The 20,323-nt window shown below is 37.1% G+C and overlaps 2 protein-coding genes across 7 annotated transcripts in view; both read left to right on the top strand.

Moving 5' to 3' along the window:
* The window catches only part of si:dkey-197j19.5 (EF-hand calcium-binding domain-containing protein 12), a 10,182-nt gene extending 3,240 nt beyond the window's left edge, over positions 1–6,942 (top strand). The window contains exons 5-10 of one of the 5 annotated variants that reach the window (XM_067460055.1): positions 4,996–5,082; positions 5,544–5,631; positions 5,725–5,824; positions 6,114–6,414; positions 6,515–6,563; positions 6,651–6,942. In XM_067460055.1, coding sequence (XP_067316156.1) covers positions 4,996–5,082; positions 5,544–5,631; positions 5,725–5,824; positions 6,114–6,414; positions 6,515–6,563; positions 6,651–6,691 — 666 coding nt within the window. In that variant the 3' untranslated portion in view covers positions 6,692–6,942. Of the gene's footprint in view, positions 1–507; positions 1,182–1,376; positions 1,529–2,241; positions 2,374–4,995; positions 5,083–5,543; positions 5,632–5,724; positions 5,825–6,113; positions 6,415–6,514; positions 6,564–6,650 lie in introns of those variants that run through there. The other 4 variants (XR_010908650.1, XR_010908649.1, XM_067460056.1 and 1 more) reach the window with 4 other exon arrangements.
* A 701-nt stretch (positions 6,943–7,643) lies between these two features.
* pfkfb4b (6-phosphofructo-2-kinase/fructose-2,6-biphosphatase 4b) lies at positions 7,644–20,318 on the top strand. Of its 2 annotated transcripts, none has more exons than XM_067460050.1 (14): positions 7,644–7,868; positions 16,353–16,469; positions 16,567–16,663; positions 16,776–16,842; positions 17,259–17,333; positions 17,479–17,535; positions 17,739–17,860; positions 17,970–18,177; positions 18,265–18,411; positions 18,489–18,593; positions 18,678–18,807; positions 18,885–18,947; positions 19,386–19,450; positions 19,543–20,318. In XM_067460050.1, the coding sequence occupies exons 1-14, from the start codon at positions 7,817–7,819 to the stop codon at positions 19,600–19,602; spliced, it is 1,365 nt and encodes a 454-aa protein (XP_067316151.1). In that variant the 5' UTR covers positions 7,644–7,816; the 3' UTR covers positions 19,603–20,318. The 2 variants fall into 2 exon arrangements, with proteins under 2 accessions (XP_067316151.1, XP_067316150.1); XM_067460049.1 differs by lacking the exon at positions 7,644–7,868 and adding an exon at positions 13,895–14,146.
* Positions 20,319–20,323: the final 5 nt, after the last annotated feature.

Below are 20,323 nucleotides of genomic sequence, written 5' to 3'. Positions count from 1 at the left end.
TCGTGATTGGTTGATAGGTGGAGGGTGGAGCTTCAGGTCAAAACACAACATGTCAACATCAACATCAGTTGAGGGCTGCAACAACAACTTTTAAATGACATTATCCTGGCCGGACTACTGTTGTCAGTGATATCAGTATTTGAAATGAACATGATTTCTCAATGTCTAGTGACATATCAGGGCCATTTTATGATTCATTGAAATACATTTCTTACATACAGTTCCAGCATCAAATTAGTATATTAGAATGATTTCTGAAGAATCATGTGACTCTGGAGGAATGACTGCTGAATATTCAGCTTTGCCAACTAGGCATTAAAATAGAAAACAGATATTTTAAATTGTAATATTATTTCACATTTATTACCGTTTTACAGTGTTTTGTCAAATAAATGCAGTCTTGGTGGTCATAAGAAACTTCTTTATAAAACAAACAAAAAGAATCTTACCGACCCCTAGCTTAAATAAAAGTGTTTGTATTTAGTTATGTCTGTATATGTGTTATAGGAAGAAGCAGTCACTTCGCTGGGCGGACCCCAATGCTTTCTGGCCTGGAAAGGAAGATCATGTGCGCTTGTTTCTGCCTGTAATGACAAGCTCTCCTGCAATGGTTTTATTTCAGCGTATTGAGCGCACTGTTGCACCAAGTCCTGGACACTGGCCTGTAAATCACTTAGGATATTCAACCTCTGGAGATATAGAAGCTTGCAAGATGTACACACTCTAGAACATTTTTGACTGTCTATATTAAAGTCAGTGTGAAATGGAAGTTGTGATTTGATTTAAAGAATTGTCTATTGTGATTTCATGGTTGACTCTAAAATGCTAATTTCCACAATTAGATGACGGCATGCAAAAACTCAAATTCTACTGTAGAGGTCCTGCTCTTTTTAGCTTTGTTTTGCCACTCAATGGCTGAATCCGAAATCACCCGTATACTCTCATATAGGGCATTCATTGAGGGGACATCCATTTGTAGTGCTGTCCAAACCACAAACCATAGTGGACGTAATGGAGTGCACTCATTCTATCCCACATTGCATAACGAGTGTACAGCCCAGTGTACATTCAACAGCTGTCTGATTTCACTCACTCGTTTTCATTCACTCCTTCAACTGTAGTGTAGGGGATAATGATTGAGGGTTTAGGGGGTGATTTCGGATTCAGCCAACATATGCAAATTGGACTAAGCTATATTTGATCTAATAAATAATCAAATGTAAAATCTTTCCATACTGTTTTTTTTCTTCCCAATTGCAATATGGATTATGAAAGTACAAATAACTTGTGCGTGTTTTGTGAACAGAGCACTGTTTTTCCTTGTGTCAGGATATTTGCATTAGGAAGTATAAAGCAGAGTGATTTGTTTGATATAGATCAGGACACCTGTGAATTTAGAAAAGAGACAGCACACTGTAGAAGACAGATGTCAAAGACAGAGGACGAAGAGATGTCACACATTTTGAGTCAGCTCCTGTCGACTCGAGAGAATGGCCTTCTCTACAGTTTACTAAGTCATGAATGCAGTGTGAGTTAAATTTTTTGTTTCCCTTTCCATTTTTTTCATTTATTTGGTTATACATCAAATGATCAAAATACCGTAGTATATTCTAAAAGAAACCAAACAGTGTTCAGTAATTACTGTTATTGCATTATCATAATTCACTCTTTTTAGAATATATATTCAGAATATATAAGAAGCAATTTCAGTTCTGTATGTCCCATCCCATTACTGTGTTTATGTGTGTTGTATACGTTTTCTAGTGAGCATTTCTTATTCTAAAGTTTCTAATTCCAACTCCAGAGAACCCACTGTGACATCAAAACTCTTGGCTGGTGTTTCATGCTCTTTTTATGCATTTGTTTCTTTATTTGGAACATTCACATAATGCTCATAACTGCTATCTTTACACAGCCTGATCCAACTTGACCACTGGTTTTTCTGGTTCGTAGACAGAACACATTGTGGTTATTTTGATGATTTAAAGGTAGAGAAGCCAGGAAAGCCGAGTACTTTTTTTTTTCAACTATGCAAACTTATGCAAACAGCATTTTCGAAAACTGCGCATTTGTACTGACAAAAAGACATGGCACAACTACACTGCGGATCTGGTTCTTTCTGGATATGTGGTTGAATGTATTTTTAAAAACATTTTTGTGTGTCTTTGCACTGTATATAGCATACAGTCAGCATGCACATTCAGAGACATATGTTTATGGGTTTCTTTGTGTACATTACAGGTTTTAGCATGTGGTATTGTCCAGCTGGTAATTGCAGAAAAAAAGGAGTGGAAAAGTCACAGTTTTGGAGTTTTATGTCTGGTGCTAGATAAATCCATGCATTCAACATTCATGAGACTCTACTGTCTTAAGGTGAGGCTAACAGATATTGCAGAGAGAGCATTCACCCACTCAGTGTGTTAATCTTTAAATGGTAAAAAAAAAAAAATCCTTCCCATTCCCATAAAAGTGTTATGGGAATCAGCAGTTGAAATATTTTCAGAAAATTGTAATATTAAAGGACGCGTGGTGAAAATCAAGTTTATTTAATGTTGTTTAATCTATGAAGTTTTTTACAATATGCTCTAAAAAAAAATGGGCAAATTCATAATTCAATACCATTGCTGAGTATTTTCTGTTAAAACTGCAGTGAACCAAAGACTTCCACATCAACATGCCGGAAGGCTTATCATTATCATTAACTATTCTCTGAATTTGAAGCAGTGGAGTCTTAAAAGAAGCCAGGTTATCCTGGTATATTTTTTTCTATATGAAAAATTGGGTAGATATAGCAATATATGTATGTGCATATTACAATTAACTGTATGCGTCTCCACTGAAGTTTTTTCAAGCTGATTGTTAGAAGACAGCTGTCTGACTCAATTGGCGAATGGGAATATGGTTTGTGTAACATTAATAACGTCTCGGTAAACTCGTTCCCTGAAGGAGGGAATGGAGATGTACATCGAATGTGACAGACTGAAAGGGAACACTTTATTAACTTGATAACCATATTAAAGGTCCTATAGCATGTTTTTATTTTATAATGTTTCCTGAGGTGTACTTATTAGTATGGTTTTTACCATATTTCTCTCACAAAATGCTTTCACTAACACGACATCGACATGAATACAGTAAGAGCTTCTGTTGTGCAGCTTAACGGCAGTTTGGACAAGTGTGCACTGCAGATATACGTGCGATTAACAGATCTGAACATTATAAAGAGTGTTCTTTGATTGCTCTCTGTAGTTTAATCGTTTAAATAACAAATTTGTTTCATGCTACTAACAGAAATATGTGAAGTTGATGGTTTTAGTCACTGACTTGAATCACTGATGCATCAAGACCGCCAGTGGCGGGACTGATGGTATTAAACGATTTAGAAAGAAAGTCTGTGTGAACTTGAATGATTGGCTACACATTAGAAATCACTGATCCCAGATCAGGCATTAATGAACACTGTTACTCACTGTTTGTGGCGGTGCTGTCGAATCCATATGGTAAAGACTGTGCTGACATTGACTGATAAACTGAATCCATTCTCTACTGAGCGGGTAAAGCAGAGGAAGGGGAGGAAACCTTTCCTGGTATGACGTCATAACAGGAGAATTCAAGATCAGCTCGTCTGAGCTCTCATTCTCTCAAAGGCAGAGAAAGACAGCCAGAACTCGGTTTACACCGATCAAAATTTAGCCACTTAGGGATAATATTCAGGCTAGGGGAGCTCATATTAAAGGATTAATTCACCCAAAAATGAAATGTAGATGTTTATCTGATTACCTCCAGTGCATCCAACATGTAGATATGTCTGTTTCTTCAGTAGAACACAAATAAAGATTTTTAACTCCAACCATTGCTGTGTGCCAGTCATATGGTGAATAGGTAACAAGTCTTTAAAGCAAAACATACAAACAAAACAAACGTGCTTAGGCAACGTGCACAAAAACCCTGCTGCTCCTGATAACACAGTGATTTGTTAAGACACGAACCGATCAGTTTCTGTGAGAAACACAACAGTATTTATGTTATTTATTTACCTCCCAACGAGTCTCATCAAGTTTTCCCATAGGCAGTAACTTCCGTTAGGTGAGGTCAAATAGCGGCGCGATCATAGAGATATATATATTTATAAAGATCCTCAGTTGTGGCTGCGCGGATCGGTTGAATGATCCATGTATGTCTATGATCGCGCCGCTATTTGACCTCACCAAACGGAAGTTACTGCCGATAGGAAAACTTGATGAGACTCGTCGGGATATGAGGTAAATAAATAACATAAATACTGTTGTGTTTCTCACAGAAACTGATCAGTTCGTGTCTTAACAAATCACTGTGTTATCAGGAGCAGCAGGGTTTTTGTGCAGGTTGCCTAAGCATGTTTGTTTTGTTTGTATGTTTTGCTCTTAAAGACTTGTTACCTATTCACCATATGACTGGCACACAGCAATGGTTGGAGTTAAAAATCTTAATTTGTGTTCTACTGAAGAAACAAAGACACCTACATGTTGGATGCACTGGGGGTAAGCAGATAAACATCTAATTTTCATTTTTGGGTGAACTAACCCTTTAAATGTTCAAAAACCTCATAAAATAAAAATGTCATGCCATGGGACCTTTAATACCGTTGTGTCCAACGTTGTAAAGAGCAATGACAGAGGGGATCTCTGAGCTGATGAGTGAGGAGGCGAGGTTAATTATCATATCCATATTTCTGTATATACTGTATAAGGGTGTTGAGCTACTTTCAACTCTACTGTTGTACTGATTCTGCTCCACAGGCTTTGCTTGCTTGCTTAATATTTATTCATTCATTCATTTTGCACTTTTTCAGAAATCTCTTTATTGGTTGTTTGCCCCATTTCCACCACTCACTCATTTTGCAATGCTTTGACATTAGATTTTAGCCCATTTCTTCTTTCTTGGGATGCTACTACTTTTTTGGTACCTTGTCTCTCAGGTTCCGTGTGACCGTGATTTTTCTCTTTCTCTCTGCAGAAGGTCAAGTTGCAATGGGAACAGGAGCTGTATACACCATTTGAGTATTCCGAAACTTGTCCATATTTCCACACCTTTCCTGGTGATGTGAGTGACAAATTCATTGCTTATTGAACTCCAAGTCCAATTCTAAAGGTGATGATACACAGGGTAACTTTTTTGAGCAATGTTGCTTGGGCATGTTCCTATTGACAATGGGCAACGAATTTCTATCTGGATACTTTGTGTCTCACCTGGTTGCCCACTGACGGCAACATTGCTCAAAAAACTGGCCCATGTATCATCACCTTAACACTGTTCATAGTATCTCTCTATACACAGTAGCGTTTATATGCATTTGTGCATCTATTTGCTTGTGCGTTTGTGTGTGTGGAATGGATTTTGACTATGGAGACCAAACAAGTAAACTAAATGTCTTAATCATGATAAAAAATGCTAAAAGATTTGTGTAACATCCAGGTGTAGGGCTTAGGGTATTTGAAATATTGTTATAGAAGTCAATGGTAAGTCTTCATCATGATGGAAACCAAACGTGTGTGTTCATGCAGAAGTGTCAGACAGGAATAAACTTCGCGGATGAAGTTGAAGCCAAGCAGTTCTACATTGCTGTGCAGAAGCAGATCAGTGACAACAAAGGTCTGACCCTCTAAAAACTCCATGTAAATCACATAAAATGAAGAACAATGTGTATCTGAGCCCCATCACACCTGCGGTCTCTCTCTTCTCCAGCTTCTCACTCTGGACTTACACGCAGATACAGTGTTGGGGCTGTTTCTGATTGGAAAGACAAGCTTAACAATTGTCTAAGAGGACATGAAGTGCAAAAGAGGTGAGAAACAAAACAGACAGCCTGGGACACTAAAATCTACATCATATACACTACAAAATGTACTGATTTTGTTTTGCAAGAAAATACTATTTCAGTCTTTCCACTTCAAAGATTTTATATTTAATTCAATACGTTAGTGTATTTAGTGTTTCTTTTGTAATTGTGAAACTTACTAGAAATGCCTGAGAATTTTTTCAAAGTAAATCCTACATTGGATTGTTTTTCAGCGTAAAATATTTGGGTTCTGATTTGTTGTGTTTTTCCAATATGGGCTGAATCGTGGTTGTAGTTTTTCTCTAAGAAGCGCATCCAGAGTTCAGCGCCATCTTGATTCAGATGCAACATTTCCAGAGCACAAGTCCAGCCAAATAAACGACTCATCACAGACTCTCTCCACCGTCGATGAAGAGTCTATCTCGCTCGCCAAGAGGAAAGGGCCACTTCCACCTCTTCCCCTTCATGCCAGGGCAGCCATGCTGAAATTGAATCGCAGTGCTAGCATGCAAAACTTTGACTCCACTGTTCCTGTTCCATCATGGGTTCCACCCCCTCCATCTTACCATGCCCCCACAACTCCTCTAAGTTCAGCTGTAAGTATGTCATCATATTGCTCTTATACTGTATGAAATACTGAAATGTCTGTAATTATCCGTTTCATATAATTTTTATATCAAAATGTGTTTGTTGTAGGTTAAAGATCACTCCTCAACTGGAATGAAGCAACCTTTTCATTATAATGGTAACTCCTCTGTCTAAATCGAATTGTTTGACTCCGTTTTCTCCTTAAGGACTACTAAATATGGAAGACATGTTTCTATATTTGCAGCTGGCATCGAGGATGAATCTGGCTATGATGACTACCTTTAAAATCACCACCCTCTCCATATGGGACTTTATGCCAGCAAAAAGTAGGATCTGGTCATGTTATGCCATTATTCCCTCCAAGAACTCACATATTGAATATATATCTTCATATGTGGTTCTGTTTTTATGAAAAATCATGCAATGAATAATCCAATCGAACAGTTTCTGAACTAAAGACAGCTATAAAGTGTCAAAATACTTTATCTTTATTTTGTCCCTTGTTTTAGAATTTGAAACCTAAATAAATACATTTTTGAGAAACATTTGGCTTTAAATGTTTACTTGTGTGCATTTGTTGTAAAGAGATACTTCACCCAAAAAAAGAAAAGAAATTACAGTGCTGTTCCAAAACCATTCCATATGATTTGCCATATGACAGAATTTAAATTTGTGGATGGAGTGTGTAACATTTATACATTTAAGGTGTAGCTTAACTATCCAAATACTTGTTTATCATTGTTTATCAAGTAAAATTAATAAAGTGTTTTGTTAGAGCTATGATGGCTGTCTATGGTTAGTCAATGACAGCACACAATGTAAAATGTTCTGTGTGATAGTAACTGATAAATGCTTTGAGATTTCTTCCCATTATCATCACATTCTGCCCTTGGGTTCTTGATTTTAAGTTGATTCACCCACTGCATATGTGCATTACTGCTAAGTGCTAATGAATGTGTATTTAAAAGATGAACAGTATGGTTTCTGTAAGTGGATTAGGAGAGAGAGAGAGAGAGAGAGAGAGAGAGAGAGAGAGAGAGAGAGAGAGAGAGAGAGAGAGAGAGAGAGAGAGAGAGAGAGAGAGAGAGAGACTGTGTTTCTCCATTATCTACTACAGCTCATTTTAATTAATCTATTGAAAAGCAAATGATCTGGTATTACATAATAAGTGTGAGTGTTAGGCGTTACTCTGCCCTCAATCTGTTTCTCTGAAGTCTGGGACTCCCATGTGGCTGTTTTTAGACGCGCGTCTGTTATCTAAACGTCACACAAATCCTGTATTTAAAAGCACCGTGTACCGGTGCGCTTCTAAACAATGTTTCAGCGAACCAACGGGGACACGCACAAGCTCTTCCACAAAAGCCCGCGCCTGAACACATTAGCCGCTCGCTGCTCTTTATTATAACCTGGATGATGAGGAATTCTAGCCGCATCCAAAACGGACAAAACCGCGACGGGACAGGTAAGACACGGTATCTTCCCTGCGGCAACCGTGTGCGCGGGTCAGTTGTGTTTGGCAGCATGTACCCTTGGAACTGTGAACGGTTTAACAATGCCGTTCTAACAATTGTAATATTATTAGGTGGTTAGTCGGCAACTGACAAAAATAAGACAACAAATAATTTTGTGAACGCTCACTATGCAATCAATTCAGTAGCTGAAAGCAGGGTTGTTGCTGTTCACTTTATTTTTTTGTTGTAATGCACGACTTCTAATGGTCAGTAAACAAACTTTATATTAACTTGCTTAGAAGACCGAAGGGAAGCAGAATAATTGCACCAGCAAATGTATTTGCTCTGCATTTATTACTAAAATGTGTAATCTTATATAGTCATGTTTGCGTTTTTATAAGAGGTTGTATAGCAGCGTTAAGAAAGAATCTGTGTTACTAGGATAAGACAGTTGACATGCAAGACAAATTGGTCAGAGTGATGGATGTTAGGAGACATTTTCAGGATTTTTGTGTAGCTTTCTTAGATTAAATTACATGGTACCCCTTAGCTTAGTCTGAAAATTGCAAATGCTCTATCAATAAAACCAAACCATGATACAGATGTTTCTACTGTGCAATTGTACTGTCCAATATAATCTGTTATAGTGTGCTGATTTGGGAACGGCTGGTTTTTAGAGCAGATCTGATTAGGGTGTGTCAGCACTGAGCCCTATTGATGGGTGGATTAACCAACCCTAGCAAAATATTTCAGGCCTTTGTGTAAAAGCTAATAAATCTTTCTGTGGTCCTTGACCCGTGTTATAATTTATCTCTTTTTTTGTTTATCTTTCCTGGGGTATTTACATCCTCATATCTGTTCCCGGTTTTCCTTTTTTCCTTTTCTTTTTTTGTGCTCTATCCACAGAGAGTTGTTCTTTTTCTGTTTTCTTTCTCCTTATGTTGTTTATTTCATGTGCATGTGTGGCACACTCTCGTCTCTGTCTTCCTCCCTCTCCCTTTCTGGTTATCTGTGTGAAAGTTCAGCTCAATTCCTCCAATCCCATTTAAGGATTCAGGGCTAACTTGGTTTTGTGTCTGCGTTTGTGTATGTCTTTTTTCCATGTCTATCGAATTTTTGTTATATGTGCAAAGTCTGCTAAATCACTGGCTAGTGGCTACATACATACCTAATGCAGTTTCAGCCCTCTCACATACACAGAATGCTCTCATCCGTTTCTGAGTTTAAAAGACTCTGGTGTCACAGGCTGCTATGTGCGCGGTTGACATCTAGAGGAAAGGGAAAGACATCTATGTTTGAAAAACAAATACACGACGCTTGTTTAAAAATGAATTAACAGGCAGGGGTTGTGATAGAATAGATTGTCTTTTAACCCTCGTCCTTTCATCGGGTCATTTTGACCCGGAACTTTTTTTTGATAATTTAAAAAAAATATTGAGGAGACTCAATATCCCCATAGAACTTTTGTCATACTTTAACCTGAAATACACATAATGGACTGGATTCTAGAGTTTTGTGGTTGAAACTTAAAAAGTAACAAATGCTAGGAATTAATGAAATGCGAGAATTACTTTACTAAAACCAAAAAAATATTTCATAATATCTACATGTGTATCTGAATCATAGACTGTAAAAATATATAGATGTACTGTCCGTGACGTCACCCATAGGATTCTGAAGGGTACTTCTGAAGGGTAAAGTGGGTCAAACTGGCCATTGCCATCTTGGTACACTGTAAAAAAATATTTAAAAAATAAGTTGGTTGCTATTTTTAAGAATCGACAACCTTTATTGAAATATTATTACCAGATTTTGTAAGCATATTGGGTAATTGTAGGTCTATGTGTTTTATTTGTGATGACGCAGCGAAACAAGTTAACAAATGATTTATCACATTTTTTATATCGTTCAGATACAATAATATTTTGAGTTTCTATTTATTAAACCAATTTCCTTCATTGTATTATCTCAAATTTTTAATTTCAATAAACTCATGTTTATTACCCTCAAGTATTACCCTCAAGTAAACTCAAGTTACCAGGCAACCAGGTAACTTACTTTTTTAAGTTAAACCAAGATTTTTTTTTTACAGTGTAGTCATCACGCATCATTCCCAGATAACTGGAAATGGCCAAAGAGGCGGGACGTGGGCGGAGCTGAGGTGATGTGAAGACTGCAGACAAACGGCAAGCCATCTGTCAATTAAAGTGGCCACGCCCTTAATTATCCAAAACTTTAAGGCTTTATATAATGTAAACAAATGAGTATTAAAAAAATTCACCTCCATTTTATCATGAAGGGCAAAATTAGCTGTATAGACTAAAACAACCATTTGTACCAGGCTGTGGATGTTTTTTGTTGCTGTAAAGTTGGCCATTTTAACCTGGGGCTCAATAGTTCACCCAAAAATGAAAATTCTGCTATTAATTACTTACCCTTATGTCGTCCGACACTCGTAAGACCTCCGTTCATCTTCGGAACACAAATGAAAATATTTGTGCTGAAATCCGATGGCTCAGAAAGGCCTTCATTGACACCAATGTCATTTCCTCTCTCAAGACCAATAAAAGGCACTATAGACGTCGTTACAAAGCCCATCTCACTACAGTGGCTCTACAATCATTTTATGCAGAATAAAGAACTATTTCAGATGAGAATTGTTTTTGTTTCATAGCATGCTCAGTCCTTGCAGTGTGTTCTTTAAAGGTCAGCCGGTCATTAAAGATTACCCTAAGATTTCTGACTGAACTATTGTTGATGAACCTAGCTGGATGCTGAAAACCCCTTTATTACACATCTTTATTTAAATAATCATTTTTTTTTAATTTAAATAATCATTTATAAATAAATAAATAAATAAATGTTACTTTTCCTATATTTTTAATCATTTTCATCTATTAATTTGTCTGTGGACCTGATGCCTACTTAAGAGAAGTATTTAATAATCACACAGTTTTAAGGTGGACAGTATATTAATGGTTGAGTACCTGAGCCGCTTGCTGTTGTCCTGGCTAAGGAGATTAGTCATGACCCGCTGACACTCACCTTTTTTCCCCTCCCTCTTCATCACCTATTTTGTGTCTTTGTCATCTAGTTTTAAAAAAATACTGTAGAAGTTTTTTATTTTTATGATGTAGACAAATTATAGCCTATATATATATATTAGAAAATCTTGAATTCACTTTAACGACATCTTTGACACACGTTTGATTCATCCTTTAACCACAAGGTGGCTCTATTATCCTGCTGTTTTGTTGAACCATTTTCTGTATCCAGGATATCTCTTTGCAACATCTGCAAAACCCACTTAGTTTGGACACATCTGACATTTTGATGTACAGGCTTAATACTTAAATACTCAAATGGTTGAAAAAAAATTTTAATGGATGAATTGGACTGGAAAATAAAGAAAAAGCAGACAGCAACGTTTAAAAATTGTTTGACTGGCTACTAAATTAAGATAGATAAGAGAGTTTTGATATATGTTTAACTTTTTTGGTTACTAGTTTAACTTTTGTTGTTGCATTAGTTTTCAACACTGTTTTTATGCTTACTATTATTTGAGATTAATCTGATACTGCTAATGTGCCGCCATAGGCCTATTGCTTATGATTAGTTTCCGTACTTGAAACTGCAATATTTCTCAAAACTATGCACAAAAATAAGCTTTTAAATAGAGGAAGGAGCTCTTATTATTATTCCCCTTATTCAGCTTCTAAACCAGCTGACCACTGGCTGAAACACCAGCTAAGACCGACCAACGAGCTTAGGCTGGCTTTAGCTGCTGTTGTTGTTGTTGTTGTTTTACAGTAGGGATTCAGGGAAGACCATAAAAATATTGTCGTAAATATTTCTGCTTCCAATGATGAACATGTAGGCTATTTTCTGTGTATATTTATAGGGCAAAGTTCTTAGTAATGTTATTTACGGGTTTGGTGTCGAAACAGAACAGAATGTTCAAGTCTTGTAAGATATTTTACCATACTGAGCCCCTCACAGCGCACGCCTCCTCGTGCAGTGACTTTGGTATTCTATTGGTCAATTCCTTTCTGTTGAGGGGCTTTGATTGGACAAAGAAACATCATCATTCACGACCCATGTGCTATTCATGTGAACAGCAGCCGAGCTGTTTTCCATCAAACTTCTGCGATCACTTCTTTCTTGCCATCCTGATACGTTTTTTCTTTATTTAGTCAAGTCATTAAGAAGTTTTACGGTAGATTTTTCACACAAGATACATTGTGTTATGTGTGGTGTAAACTGTGTAATTTTCAGCGAATGTTACCTGCTAATATAATAGCCAGCAACTCCTGTAAACGAGTATTACGTTTTTTGTTTTTTTGTTTTTTGCAATGAATAAAAAGTAATGTTAATGTTTTTAGGCGACGTTTTCGTTATCTCAATAAAACATTGAGTGTGCATCCTAAAATTAATCGCTGTTTTATTCATACACACATATACAGGTCATTTTCAAAAAATTAGCATATGTGATAAAAGTTTATTATTTTCCATAATGTAATGATAAAAATTAAACTTTCATATATTTTAGATTCATTGCACACTAACTGAAATATTTCAGGTCTTTTATTGTTTTAATACTGATTTTAGCATACAGCTCATGAAAACCCAAAATTCCTATCTCAAAAAAATTATTTCATCCGACCAATAAAAGAAAAGTGTTTTTAATACAAAAAAAGAAAAGAAATCAACCTTCAAATAATTATGTTCAGTTATGCACTCAATACTTGGTCGGGAATCCTTTTGCAGAAATGACTGCTTCAATGCGGCGTGGCATGGAGGCGATCAGCCTGTGGCACTGCTGAGGTGTTATGGAGGCCCAGGATGCTTTGATAGCGGCCTTAAGCTCATCCAGAGTGTTAGGTCTTGCGTCTCTCAACTTTCTCTTCACAATATCCCACAGATTCTCTATGGGGTTCAGGTCAGGAAAGTTTGCGGGCCAATTGAGCACAGTAATACCATGGTCAGCAAACCATTTACCAGTGGTTTTGGCACTGTGAGCAGGTGCAAGGTCGTGCTGAAAAACGAAATCTTCATCTCCATAAAGCTTTTCAGCAGATGGAAGCATGAAGTGCTCCAAAATTGACCCTGCCCTTGATAAACTATGACTTCAGGCATTTTGGCATTTCCTTCTCCCTAGTCTTCCTCCAGACTCTGGCACCTTGATTTCCAAATGACATGCAAAATTAGCTTTCATCCAAAAAAAAGTACTTTGAAACCCCTGAGCAACAGTCCAGTGCTGCTTCTCTGTAGCCCAAAGTAGTATGACCTGGGGAATGTGGCACCTGTAGCCCATTTCCTGCACACGCCTGTGCACGGTGGCTCTGGATGTTTCTACTCCAGACTCAGTCCACTGCTTCCGCAGGTCCCCTAAGGTCTGGAATCAATCCTTCTCCACAATCTTCCTCAGGGTCCGGTCACCTCTTCTCGTTGTTTGCCACACTTTTTCCTTCCCACAGACTTCCCACTGAGGTGCCTTGATACAGCACTCTGGGAACAGCCTATTCATTCAGAAATTTCTTTCTGTGTCTTACCCTCTCGCGTAAGGGTGTCAATGATGCCTTCTGGACAGCAGTCAGGTCAGCAGTCTTACCCATGATTGAAGTTTTGAGTAATGAACCAGGCTGGGAGTTTTTTAAAGCCTCGGGAATCTTTTGCAGGTGTTTAGAGTTAATTAGTTGATTCAGATGATTAGGTTAATAGCTCGTTTAGAGAACCTTTTAATGATATGCTAATTTTTTTTTTTTTCATGAGCTGTATGCCAAAGGCATCAGTATTAAAACAATAAAAGACCTGAAATATTTCAGTTGGTGTGCAATGAATCTAAAATATATGGAAGTTTATTTTTTATCATTACATTATGGAAAATAATGAACTTTTATCACATATGCAATCTTTAACTAATATATATATTTTAAACGACGTAACTAGCTGTGTTTATGCAACTAGTCATTGCCTGCCCTGATTATGAAACTTTTTTTGTTTTTATCAAGTGCGCATTTTCTGTTGACATTACGGTAAAGTCGGTCATTGATAACGCTCAGCCGATATGACATACAGCCCACCGTGGCGTGAGCAGCTCAGTCAACTCACCCTCAGTAACAGAGACCAGGCTTAGAGCACTGAAGAACCGGGTCATGATAACACAGGATGAGTTCAACCGAAGATATTATCATGGCGATTCCCAGAGAGCTCACACAAAACCCACTGCGGAAAATATGGATGCCATGCAAGAATGGGCTGCCGGAAAAACACATTTCTCAAAAGAAAGGTAACGTTAATGTTAGCTTTCTGCAAATACCTGCGCTCACTACTATGATCAGAGACAATGTGTTTATGGTCATACGTTCGCTTCATATGTAATGGCCTCAAACGCCCTTATTTTTATTATTATTATCATCATCATATTTACAAATTTCCGCATAATCTATGATGCCTGCATGCGTACACACGATATTATATTTTACCTTTAAGTACACGTTTCAGGGTTCGTGTGTGATGTATCTTAGGTTTGGAGGGAATAGCATCTGGAGTTGAGTAATGCATTGCCCGGTTGCGGAAGTAACTGTTAATGCTGCATGTTCTGTATGTTTAGGAAAATTCTCACCAAATGTGCTTGTTTGTCATCTTGTTTATTTAATTATTATTATTTTTTCCCCCGGATAATATTTAGATTTTAGCATTGCATTTAAAGATGAAGCACTATACTGTAGTGAACCCTAGGCACAGCATAATAAGTACGGGAATGATGCAACCAGGATGCACCAAAACCTGCCGGTTAGATAAAGTAACGTTACAGTAAGCTGTCTCGAAGCCTCAATCTATGCTTTAGCATTTAGCAGCAGTATTTTCCTGTACTGTCAGATGCAAGCACAACGCTAGCATGATCTTAGCACCGGTAACTTACAGTAGTTGCATGCATTGTTTTTCTTAGCTTGTGTTCTATTGGCTGAACCCCGACTGTAGTAGACGGTCTCTGATTGGTCAATGGCGCATCAACATTCGCTGCCCATGTGTGCAGCATGTGAACACTGAACAGCTGCTGATCTCTGATGCTCTAAAGCTCATTATGATCAACTCATTGTCCCACTGAGAACGTCAACAGATAATGTGATGCAGTGTTGTCATTTAGTTCATGTTTTGATAAACAAAATTTTCATGATCCTTTTGGCATCAGAAAAGTTCACAATAAATCTAGGATATAATTGTATATTTTGTAATATTTATGATTCGACTATATTTTTATGGCCTGGTTTCACAGACAGTGCTTAGAGTAAGTCAGGATTAGGCTTTTAAGTAGCTTTTATGAACATGTCTTTCTGGTGTGAATCTTGATATAACAATCAATTCATAGTTTAAGATATGCCATCGCATGTTGCTTTTAGTTAAAACAGCTCAAACAGGCATTTTAGTCTGGGACTAAAGACTCTGTGAAATTGGGGGTAGGTCTCTAATAATATAAGCAATTTGTGGCTGATAATTATCTTTTTGGAATTATTCCTATTGTACATTCTGATTTTCTGCTAATGTTTTAAATTATCCTGTGCTATCCTTTTTTATTTTGGCGAAAGTGGTGTTTTGGTTGCATTCACTCTGTAAAACAAAAGTGTGGCTGTGGGTGGGATATCTCAGGATTGTGGTCCGACCTTTAAATTCCTTTGGGTCTGTTGCATTTAAATGGGCAAAAAGTAAGCGTGCAACAGTTGAGTTTTTTTCCAGATCACTGTGGCTCCAAAGCTGCTGCCATACAGAATTTTAAGAGGAAGTTTATAGCCTTTTAAAGAGCAGGTTTGCAGAGCGAGGCTGTTCATCAAAGACGGTTTACACTCTATGGATTTGCTTAATTATATGCTGATTTAAATCTAATTGGCAGATTTGTTTTGAACTCAGTGAACCTGAAGTTGAATGAGCTGATGCTGAACAGTTTCAGTAGGATTCCTATTTAACTAGTCAGCAGAGAATAAAGTACACTGTGGCCGTGCAGGCGTGAACATGATCTCTCAGTATCTGAGGATTCAGGAGGAATCGGCAGACATTGAGAAGAGCTTGATAATGCATTTAGTGAAGTACAGAAAATAAAATATAAATCAAATGAGTAAATGTATTAAAACGAGGTAGAATCTCAGTTTGTTCAATTGTATATAATCAAACAATTTGTCATATATAAATTAAAAGATTTATATCCATAAATGGATATAATTCTACAGAAATGATTTGTCTTATGTCAATATTCTGGTGAATTTGGTTAAGGTAAAAAGACAATGTAACCAATGTTTCAAATGATTATTTCACAATAACCAGAATACATTAATTAACAAAAAAAAAATGTTTGCACGTCTGTTACTCTGACCAACAATAGTTTTTTTTAATACTAAATGAAAATGAAACAAAGACGGAATTCACTCTCCTTTCTGCCGTACACAGGACAGTTGTTGTTTACAGGCACATTTTTATTCTCTGTCTCTGTCTCTTGGCAGTTTGTATGACCAACTGTCCCACTCTCATTGTGACGGTGGGCTTGCCAGCGAGAGGAAAAACCTATATCTCTAAAAAACTCACACGCTACCTCAACTGGATTGGTGTACCAACAAAAGGTACAGTAATGATGCACAATCCTCACTTACTTATGAACAATTAAACATTCAGTAATAAATCTGTGTATTTAAAAATATATATATATTGTTTTTCCAGAATTCAATGTGGGACAGTATAGGAGGGAATGTGTGAAAATCTACAAGAGCTTTGAATTTTTCCGTCCTGATAATGAGGAAGGGCTGAAGATAAGAAAGTAAGATTCGGCATTTTTTAGTATGTTTTGTTCGTGGATGCTTGTTTTTATATATTTTTTTGCTGTTGTTGTGCATTTTGTGTTATCATATGATGTTCTTCTTTTTCTCCAGGCAGTGTGCTTTGGCAGCACTCAATGATGTCAGACAGTACCTCAGTGTTGAGGGTGGCCAGGTTGCTGTGAGTATTTTATTTTATTTTTTTAATGAAATGAATACATTTATTCAGCAAGGACGCATTCAATATGATCAAATGTGAAACATTTATAATGTTAAGTGCATTTACCTCTATATAAAATATATGCTGTTATTTTGAGCTTTTATTCATTAAATAATCTGTATCACAACATTTATAATTAGAAATGTTAACTGAGCAGCAAATCAGCATATTAGAATTGGAGTAATGCTGACAAATCAACTTTTCCATCACATTAATAAATTACTTTCTAAATTATATTAAAATAGAAAAGTTATTTTTGAATTGTACAATGATTTGATCAAATAAATGCAGCCTTGGTGAGCAAGAGCTTTAAAAATGTTTTTTTAAAGAACATTATAAAGTTATAAATCTTATTTATAAGTGTGCTGATTTTTCAGGTGTTTGATGCCACAAACACAACCAGAGAACGGAGGGTCACCATCATGAGATTTGCAGAACAAAATGACTATAAGGTAAAACATTAAAAATGTTATGCAGTCATGTGAAATTCATAAATCTTTGGCTGTATTTTGTCAAAAAGTTTTGTTTAGTTTCTTCTGTGTTTTACTTTCTTTATCTTCACATGTTCACTGTTTTTATCTAAAAAAAATTCCTTAGGTATTTTTTGTGGAGTCTTTGTGTGAAGACCCCAAAGTTATTGCAGAGAACATTGTGGTAAGGCAGTGATTAAATACTGACAAATGTTTCAAAGTTGTAATATTCAAATGATTTCTAATATTATAAACAGTAATTCTAATCAGTTTTGGAGGATTTTATCAACGACAACAAAATCTCCAGCATTTATCCACAATTTGTTTTTATAATTAAAATACCCCAGAATTCATTTTTCTTTTGTGTGTGTGTGTGTTGGAGAACAGCAGGTAAAGTTAGGAAGTCCCGACTACACTGACTGTAACACTGAAGAAGCCATCCAGGACTTTATGAAGAGAATCAAATGCTATGAAAACACTTACCAGCCACTGGATGAAAACCTAGACAGGTCAGAAATTCAGTTTAATTTGTTCCCTTTTTCTGAGAATGTGTACCGCATCTTATTATTAATTCTGTTTCTGTATTCTGTTTCTTTAATGTTGTGTATTTTATTACAGAGAGTGTTCATACATTAAGATAATGGACGTGGGTCAGCGGTATTTGGTGAACCGCGTACTCGACCACATTCAGAGCAGAATCGTTTATTATCTGATGAACATCCACATCACACCACGCTCCATCTACCTCTGTCGCCATGGAGAGAGCGACCTTAACGTCATAGGTCGCATCGGAGGGGATTCAGGACTGTCGCCCCGTGGTAAAGAGGTGCGTTATGCTATACGTGTCTGAAAGCTTGTCTCTAGGATTGGTCATTTGGATTCACCATCTCTTTCTGTTTCTCTTATGTCTCAGTTTGCTCAGGGTCTAGGGAGGTTTATTCAGGATCAGAATATAAAGGATCTCAAGGTGTGGACGAGTCAGATGAAGCGGACCATTCAGACCGCTGAAGCATTAGGTGTACCGTATGAACAATGGAAAGCGCTCAACGAGATTGATGCTGTAAGTGTTATACAATGAGGTTCTCTTTGTAATTGCATATAAAAGTACCAAGTCAGTGATTTTCAGTTTTTGTGCAGGGCGTGTGTGAGGAGATGAGGTATGAGGAGATCCAGGAACATTATCCTCTGGAATTCGCCCTCAGAGACCAAGATAAATATCGATACCGCTACCCTAAAGGAGAGGTGTGCAGAAAAGCTAGATTTACAATCAATTAGAAAAAAATCCTCATGAAATCTGAGAACATGTAACATTCTCTCCCTTTACAGTCTTATGAGGATCTGGTCCAGAGGCTGGAGCCCGTCATTATGGAGCTTGAACGTCAGGAGAATGTTTTGGTTATTTGTCACCAGGCTGTTATGCGTTGTCTGCTTGCTTACTTCCTGGACAAGAGTGCAGGTGTGTAGATGGGAACATGTTGTGGTATATTAAATATGTCCATATTTTGATCCTTAACCTTTGTATTTGCCTTCCAGAAGAGCTTCCCTATTTGAAATGTCCTTTACACACAGTCCTGAAGCTTACTCCTGTGGCTTACGGTGAGAAATCATCTCTCTCATACGCAGACATTTACTGTGCATGTGCACAGCATGTTCTTGTATCTTTGCCCAAAAATGAAATTTGAGATCAGTTATTTTTAAATTTTGGGTTAGTGTACGTTTATGACCACCTTGCCTCTCCAGGAGAGGTGTCTTGTTCTGTGACAGCAATAACTGTTGAGCAGTTTAACATTAAGAGAACACAATGAGAAAAGCCAACCTTTATTTGTTTTATGTAGCCAAACATGTATTATAGAGGATTTTACTGTTACTGCAGTGGTTTATTAAACAAGTTCAGAGACGCACTGAGAAATGAGCAGAATCCTTGAGGGAACATTTCTCCCTGGTGTTTTATTTGTTGAAGAGCTCTTTTAATTAGCTGGATACATGACCTCTTGAAATGTACTTAAATATAACCTAGATTCTCTCCTCCTCTAGGCTGTAAAGTGGAGTCAATCTATCTAAATGTAGAAGCAGTGAACACTCACAGAGACAGACCCGAGGTAAGAAAACCAGACAGTCATTTTACCTATATAAATATTAATTCTGTTGGTTTTTGAACATAAACTAAAAATCCATTCTTCGACGGTGACAGAATGTGGACATCTCCCGTCTGGCTGAAGAGGCTCTTCTCACTGTTCCAGCCCACTACTGATCTATGACATCACATCCTGTTGATCAGCGACACTCCATCAGGCTGTTCCATCCTTTTTATGTGACTTTTCTTATTGGTTTCTGTGTTCAAAATCATTGGGCAGAAAGTCTGTTTTAGTCCTGAAGATGAGCAACTTTAGGCCTTCGATTTGTATTTTCTCTCTTCTCAATTGCCACAGGTGACTGGAATCCAGTTATTGATTTTAATAACCCTAGTGTTGGGGTGTGAGTGTGCATTCGCACGTGTTTGTCCGTGCTTGCATTTGAGACTGGCTCAGAACGGATTTGAATGAGATGCAATTATGATTTTTGCTAAAATCATTGTTGTATACGTGCGTGTGTGTCCACAATAATGTTTAACGTTTTTATTTGCTTTCTAGCTTCACGTTTCTTTAAGCAATACTTTACATCTCAGTCAATCACACACTGGAGTTTAAATAAAGTGTTTTTGGCTGTCATTTAACACTAAATGCTATCTAAAAACACAATACGTGACTTGGTTTAAAAAGTATTATTTTTTTTGCATATTTATCAGCGCAGAACCTTTACCATGTACAGTTTTGAAACCACCGGTATGTTGCAGGTCCTCTCAGACTTGTGGCACATGAACCTTTTAAAAATGCTCAATGTAGCAAGACATTTTCAAATATTTTACCTCTGTTGCGTTTCTGCAAAAGCAAAATATGTTTACATTATTAAAGCCTTGTTACAATAGTAGGCTA

This window comes from Pseudorasbora parva, chromosome 12, assembly GCF_024679245.1.
Source record: "Pseudorasbora parva isolate DD20220531a chromosome 12, ASM2467924v1, whole genome shotgun sequence".
Taxonomy (NCBI): Eukaryota; Metazoa; Chordata; class Actinopteri; order Cypriniformes; family Gobionidae; genus Pseudorasbora; species Pseudorasbora parva.
This window is presented reverse-complemented; position numbering and strand designations above follow the sequence as displayed.

What these genes read in the sequence shown, in the direction of transcription:
- pfkfb4b (XM_067460049.1), top strand. Translation starts at nt 14,026, where the DNA reads ATGAGTTCAACCGAAGATATTATCATGGCGATTCCCAGAGAGCTCACA. An exon ending in GATTGGTGTACCAACAAAAG is followed by an intron (nt 16,470 to 16,566) that starts GTACAGTAATGA and finishes TTGTTTTTCCAG; the next exon opens with AATTCAATGTGGGACAGTAT. An exon ending in TTGAGGGTGGCCAGGTTGCT is followed by an intron (nt 16,843 to 17,258) that starts GTGAGTATTTTA and finishes CTGATTTTTCAG; the next exon opens with GTGTTTGATGCCACAAACAC.